The 7386-nt window shown below is 46.5% G+C and overlaps 1 protein-coding gene across 1 annotated transcript in view; it reads left to right on the top strand.

Moving 5' to 3' along the window:
* The first annotated feature begins 4100 nt into the window (after nucleotides 1-4100).
* CEP104 (centrosomal protein 104kDa) overlaps nucleotides 4101-7386 on the top strand; it is a 40092-nt gene continuing 36806 nt past the window's right edge. The window contains exon 1 of the mRNA XM_011956853.1: nucleotides 4101-4246. Within this exon, the coding sequence (XP_011812243.1) occupies nucleotides 4134-4246 (113 nt within the window). The 5' untranslated portion in view covers nucleotides 4101-4133. The remainder of the gene's footprint in view (nucleotides 4247-7386) is intronic.

The raw sequence follows: 7386 nt of genomic DNA, 5'->3' as shown, positions 1-7386 counted from the left end.
AGGCTGAGGCAGGAGAACGGCGTGAACCCGGAAGGTGGAGCTTGCCGTGAGCCTAGAGTGCGCCACTGCACTCCAGCCTGGGCAACACAGTGAGACTCGGTCTCAAAAAAAAAAAGGATAATCAGAAACAAGTTTTGTTTCCCAGTCTTGTAACAAAATGGAAGTTGCTACATTGAGTTTCTGTCGAATTTATAGTTAATTGCCTTTTACCATGCCAGCACTAGGAAAAGTGTAGTGAGGGATGAGACCCCCATGGAATAATCGCTGCCTGGGGAGAGACGTACTCTGGCACTTGTTGGGATGCTGATGACTGTCCCTGGGACAACTGGGATCCCACATGCCTCTGCTGAGGAAGACTAGCCAATAAGTAGACGTTCAACAGAGCTTTGCTTCTTCCCAAATTGTTAACGGTGATTTTTATAGAGCCTAAAAGTGGCAATCTTCAGTGACACTCCAAGTATCTTACGTAACACTTGAAGGTTTACACAGAGGGGACCCTAGGCTACAACTAGAAGGGCTTTGGGAGGGGGTAAACTGAAAAAGGAATCCTTTTCAAATACCAGACTGAAGTAATAGTATTGTCTCCACGGTGTCCGTGCATTTCTCTTTGCTGGTTCTTAAATGCCAGTACTTTGTTTTAGATTTGTTGGGGGCAGTATAGCATACTGGAAACACCCTTCTGTTTGACAGAAAAGGTCCTATGTTTACATCTTCGAGCCATAACAGAGAGTGTTGGTTAGGATCAGAGACTAGCCAGGCTTGGCAGCTCACGCCTGTAATCACAACACTTTGGGACACTAAGGTGGGAGGATCACTGAAGGCCAGGAGTTCAAGACCAGCCTAGACAACACAGTGAAACCCCATCCCTACCAAAGAAAAAAAAAAATTAAGTGGCTGTGCATGGTGACGTGTGCCTATAGTCCTAGCTACTCAGGAGGCTGAGACAAGAGGATCACTGGAGCCCAGGAGTTGTGGTTACAGTGAGCTATGATCATGCCACTGCAGCAGTACAGCCTGGGCAACAGAGCGAGAATCTGTATTAAAAAAAAAAAAAAAAATGGGGCCGGGTGTAATGGTTGATAACTGTAATCCCAGCACTTTGGGAGGCCAAGGCAGGTCGATCACCTAAGGTCAGGAGTTCAAGACCAGTGTGGCAAACATGGTGAAACCCCATCTCTACTAAAAATATAAAAATTAGCTGGGTGTAGTGGCGTGCACCTATAATACTGGCAAACTGGGAGGCTGAGGCTGGAGAATCACTTGTACCCAGGAGGTAGAGGTTGCAGTGAGCCGAGATTATGCTACTGCACTCCAGCCTGGATGACAGAGTGAGACCCCCTCTCAAAAAAAAGAAAAAAATTGGAGACTAGAACCCAACAGCTTGAGCACAAGAGCTATTTTCAAGGTGGGATAGGGAGTGACAGGCCCTGCCCTTAAAGATGATGTAAGGGACCTGGCATAGTGGCTCATACCTGTAATCCCAGCACTTTGGGAGGCCAAGGTGGGGAGATTGCTTGAGGCCAGGAGTTCGAGACCAGCCTGGCCAACATGGCAAAACCTCGTCTCTACTAAAATACCAAAAAAAAAAAAAAAAAAAAATTAGCCAGGCATGGTGGCACATGCCTGTAATCCCAGCTACTTGGGAGGCTGAACCACAAAAATCACATGAACCGGGAGACAGAGGCTGCAGTGAGCCAAGATCACGCCAACTGCACTCCAGCCTGGGTGACAGAGTGAGACTCTGTCTCAGAAAAGGATAAAAAGATGATGAAAGGATTGGAGGGCTTCAGAGCTGAAGGGTATTAACTTTGAGCTTTGATTGTTTGGCTGGACTTCAGAATTCAGGACAAGAAGTGAGGGTCAGGGGAGAGTTGGCGCATTGATCCGTGATGGGGAGCCCACCAAGAGCTCTGGAGGTAGGACGTGGATGGAGATGACTAGAGCTGGGTCTGAAGTGCGTTCACACAACAGGAGCTTAGGACTTGTCTGAGGGAGGTGCTCCAGGTGAGGACACCAGGCAGCTGCTGTCTAGAAAAGACAGTGGATCAGAAGGAAGGGTAGGCCTGATAAGACCTGGCACACCGCTGGGTGGGGAGTGGATGAAGAGAGATGCTGTGGCCAAGGGAAAAGTACCTCTGGGCTCAAAGCCCGTGTGACCCGGAAGTGCTAGGTCACGAAGAAGGAGGAGTCATGGGCTGTGCGTTTCTGGCATAGGGAGCCGGGAGTGCGGGTGTGGCTGTGCAGCTAACAGTGGGTTAAATCACACTCATCCTTTCAAAATTCTTTTTTTGTTTGTCTTTTTAGAGACAGGGTCTCACTATCTTACCCAGGCTGGTCTCGAGCTCCTGGGCTCAAGTGATCCTCCCACCTCAGCCTCCCAAAGTGCTGAGATTACCGGCATGAGCCACCACACCCAGCCTCATCCTGTTTTGGGGGGCTTTTTAAAAATTATTTTCTTGGCTTAGTTTTGTTTTTGTTTAATATCCAGTAACGTCTTGCAGTGCACTTTGTGCAAAAAATAACTAGGATCTCAATGTCATTCTATTCTAGTGCTTTTGTTCATACATTCCAAGAAACATCAGCAATAATGCCAGCCAAGAATTAATATATTGAAGTGGTCCTCTTCAAATTCTCAATGAAAGTAAAAGAAGGATCTAGATCATGCATCAAGCATGTCACAATATGTAAAGTTTTACGTGGGGGTATGTTTATATGTTACCTCCTATTGGGAATTTCAATTAATAGTTTATCTTATCCCAGATAACTTCTAATGGAGTCTTCTTTATCCTAGTTTAGTGAGGAGCCTTTTTTTGTTTTCCTGATGATTTAGACCTAACCCAAATTGGCTTACTTAGGAAGAATCTGACTGGCTTAGTAACTGAAAAGTAACCCAGAGTCCCCGAGCAAATTGGGCTCAATGTCCTGTGAGTCAGTCCCTCGGCCTGACTCTGCGTGAACGTTTTTGTACTTAATACGCCTGCCTGTCATTCCTGCTCTTCCTCCTGCTCATACGCATTCATTTCACAGTTGTTAGGCTGGTGCCTACGTTGCCTTTTTCCCTTGTTGTTGTATCACTAGTTAATGTACTGGTTCTATTCATTTCCTAACTAATAGAAATACATTTGTGTTTATGTTCTAGACAAAAACTATTTTTGCCATAACAAAATATAAACTAGATGGCTTAAAACAACAGAAATTCAGGCCGGGCGCGGTGGCTCAAGCCTTTAATCCCAGCACTTTGGGGGGCCGAGACGGGCGGATCACTAGGTCAGGAGATCAAGACCATCCTGGCTAACACGGTGAAACCCCGTCTCTACTAAAAATACAAAAAGCTAGCCGGGCGAGGTGGCGGGCGCCTGTAGTCCCAGCTACTCAGGAGGCTGAGGCAGGAGAATGGCGTAAACCCGGGAGGCGGAGCTTGCAGTGAGCTGAGATGCGGCCACTGTACTCCAGCCTGGGCGACTGAGCGAGACTCTGTCTAAAAAAAAAAAAAAAAACAAATTCATTCTGGAGGCTGTGTGGGCAGGGCTGCACTCTCGCTCTGGAGGATGGGGGGATCCCTCCTGGCCTCTTCCTAGCCTTGGGCGCCTGCTGGCCGCCCTCGCCTGTCCTCGGCCGTGCACAGCAGGCCCGCTCCCGCTTAGAGATGCCTCGCTCCGGTGCCTGCCTCTGTCGCCACATGGTGCTCTCCCTTTGTGTGGCTGCGTCTCTTCCCTTCTTCTTAAAAGTCACATTGGATTGGGCCCACCCCGAGGACCTCGTTTTAACTAGATCACACCTACAAAGACCCTATTTTCAAATAAGGTCACATTCACAGGTACCACAGGTGGAACTTTAACGTATCTTTTTGGGGAACACAATCCACACTAGTCAAACTTTTTGGACACATGTTTGGGAAAAGTCAAGATAACTTAAATGATACCTTAAACAGAGTCAGAAGTATCTATACAAAGTGTTTAACAACAACAAAAAAATAGACTCTTTCAAAGAGATGGGAAAATTCTGAATACTTAGTGCATTATTGTGTGTATTAGCAAGGCATGAACTAACCCTTTAAATGTTCATGTGTTCGTGAATTCCTTTGTTTTAAAGAAATCTTTCCTGCTCTCTTATAAACAGCCCAAACGCGCAGAATGCCCCACAAGATTGGATTTGTCGTCGTCAGCTCATCTGGACACGAAGACGGCTTCAGTGCCCGGGAGCTCATGATCCACGCACCGACCGTCAGTGGGTGGCGGTCACCTAGGTGAGGGCTGGACGGGGCGGGGCTTGGGCTGAAAGTCTGCCTCGGGTCCTTGAGGAGGGTACAAGGGCTCCTTTCATTCGAAGCCTCAGATTTTACTGTCACTCGGACATCAGGACCGAGGATGTCAGCGTGCGGCGCAATGTCAGGCATCTCTTTCTGTTTATATTTTTAAATAAAATGTGTTGACCCTCTTTCACTTACAACATTCACTCACACTCCCTGAAGAAAATGTGCAGATGGGGAGAAGGAAGAGAAATGAGGCCCTGTAACTGTCTAACTGTATTCCCTGATCACACGCTGGGCTGCACATTCTCATTAAGTTTCTGTGCAGAGATGGCGCGTGCAGCTTTGTTTGCTTTTACAGCTGGGCTCCTGTGATGAAAGAGTGTGTGGCTAACTGCTTTTATATGACGCCAAGCTTTAACCAAAATAACTGCTTTTATATGATGCCAAGCTTTAACCAAAATAACTGCTTTTATATGACACCAAGCTTTAACCAAAATAACTGCTTTTATGTGACACCAAGCTTTAACCAAAATAACTGCTTTTATATGACACCAAGCTTTAACCAAAAGATTGTGTCTTTCACATTTCTCTTAAACATGTGTATACTTTTGTTAAAATGTTCAATTGGGCACAGTGGCTCCTGCCTGTAGTCCCAGCTACTCAGGACGCTGAGATAGGAGGATCCCTTGAGCCCAGAAGTCCCAAGGCTGCCATGAGCTATGACGGTCACTGCACCCCAGCCTGAGCAACCGAGTAAGACTGTCTCAAAAAAAATGTTCATTAGATGAGTGTTTTGCTTGATTATTTTCCTAAAACATTTAAGTCTTTTTGCCTCTGCTGCTTTGGTCTTTACAGCTGAGCCCCTTCATGCACTCACTTGGCATCTGCCCTCTGCCCTCAGTCATGTGATTAAAAATCCACCTCCACCCCATCCCACCTCATCAGCTCTGTGCTCTTCATGACTTGCTTTCAAGCCTGAGAAGTTACTATTTATTCCTAACTCATGAATGCGTAAATATGTATGGCATTTTAAATTCAATCATATAATTGTGTCTTGCTTTTATTCAGAAGACATGTTGCTGAAAATTGAATGTAAATCTCATTTAAAATTAAAACATATTTTCCTTTTGGATAAGACCCCCTATCCCTGCATTTCCCAGAAGTGAGTTCTGAATGAAGCAAGAGTCAAGCAGAAAGGGCCAGACAGCACCTTTGTCACCCGTGGAGCTGGGATTGCAGACGAGCCAGCATCCTGATACTGCCCTGGCCGGGGCCGATGCACTGCCCGTGCAGGCAGCATTAACAGGGTCCAACCTATGGCTGGAGGGCAGGAGGAGGAGCACACCCGCGGGGGCAGCCCAGCCCTCCGCCCTCTCCTCCCAGACTCCCCGTGAGCCTGCTCATGCCTTTCCCAGGCAGCAGCATCCCCTCTGCAGAGGTCCTGTACGCTCACTGTACTTGTTCCGTGTTTATGTGGGGATTGAAGGTTCTCGAGTATACACCCAGCCACCCTTTTTGGTAATAGTTATAAAAATCACACCCACATGGTTCTCTTGTGCGTTGACATGGTATTGCTTTAAAGGGCATAACCTGCACTCACTTCAGTAACGTGCTTTCAGAGGATGTACCTAAGAAAAGGACCCGTGTGCCCTTGGTCACCACAGACTCTCACTGGGTTTGGCTCGGGGTCTCTTGACTTCCCTGAGGTCAGGCACATCGCAGAAAGACAAAGGAGGATACCCTGAAGCCTAGCCTCCCAATGGCAGGACAAGGCGCCCTGTTACCACAGGTCACAGAAAATGTGGGACCCTCTACATCGGAGCTCAGGGCATAGATTGATGCAGCTCCAGGAGAGACACTAAAGTGGGGTTAAAGAGATCCAGGGAGACCCCCAGTGCCATTCATGTGACCTCAGAATTCAGAGAGCCTAAACCCTTCAGAGCAAGACATTTTTCCAAGAAAGCATAAAGTTTGCACCAACCGTAGCCTCTGGGCATCCATTTTTTTGGTTGTCAAATTATTTTTATTTTTAAAAATCTGTATCTGTCAATTTATCTTGAAAGGATAAATATATACTAGCCTTTGTAACTGTGAGGTTTCTTTTTATATTCAGCTTGAAAGGTATTTTTGATTTGTCTATAAACTGTTGATCAGCTGCGTTTGAGTAGCTAAATCATAGGCCCGTTTTGGAAGGATTTTTAGAAGTACAATCCTACATCACTCAATCATGGGGACATTCTGAGAAATGCATCATCAGTCGATTTCATCAAACACCTGGAGTGCCCTCAAACCCAGGTGGTACAGCCTACTCTACATGCCTAGGCTCTGTGGCATAGCCCATTGCTCCCGGGCTGCAAACCTGTACAGCACGTGACTGTGCTGAACGCGGTAGCGAGTATAACACAGTAGGTATCTGTATATCTAAAAATAGAAGAGCTAAGTCAAAATACAGTGTTGTCATCTTATGGGACCACTGTCTCACGCAGTGCATGGCTGTATACAACTTCAAAGCTTTGCTGGTTGTCTTGCTTTTCTTTAAATAGTTTTGGAGTTTTGTTTTTTTTAATAACGATTTTTAAATAATAGATTACTTATTGTCCTTATGTTCAGATAATCTCACCACAAATGATAATTTATGTGCCCTGCATTTAAAAGCAGTAACTATCCACAGCAGCACTTTACTGACATGAAAGACTAAAGAATCTCATTTCAAAGTTGCTCGGTTTCCCAGCTGCCCTCCTGCCCCAAATGTGCCTCTCTTGAGCCTTTGCATTTTTGGAAGCGATGTGGGGTCTTTGCTGACTGCTGTGATTCTCTACCCAATTCCTAGTTTTTTAATACGTTATGTCACTTTTGGGCTGGGCACAGTGGCTCACTCCTGTAATCACAGCACTTTGGGAGGCCAAGGCAGGAGGATCCCCTGAGCCCAGGAGTTCAAGACCAGCCTGGGCAAAGTTTTAGCCAGGCACAGTGGCACACGCCTGTGGTCCCAGCTCCTCAGGAGGCTGAGGTAGGAGGGTCACTTGAGCCCAGGAGATCAAAGATGCAGTGAGCCATAATCACACCACTGCAGCCTGGGGGACAGAGCGAGACCTTGCCAAAAAAAAAAAAAAAAAAAAAATTAGCCAGGCATG

This window comes from Colobus angolensis, unplaced genomic scaffold (genome assembly GCF_000951035.1).
Source record: "Colobus angolensis palliatus isolate OR3802 unplaced genomic scaffold, Cang.pa_1.0 Scaffold426, whole genome shotgun sequence".
Taxonomy (NCBI): domain Eukaryota; kingdom Metazoa; phylum Chordata; class Mammalia; order Primates; family Cercopithecidae; genus Colobus; species Colobus angolensis.
This window is presented reverse-complemented; position numbering and strand designations above follow the sequence as displayed.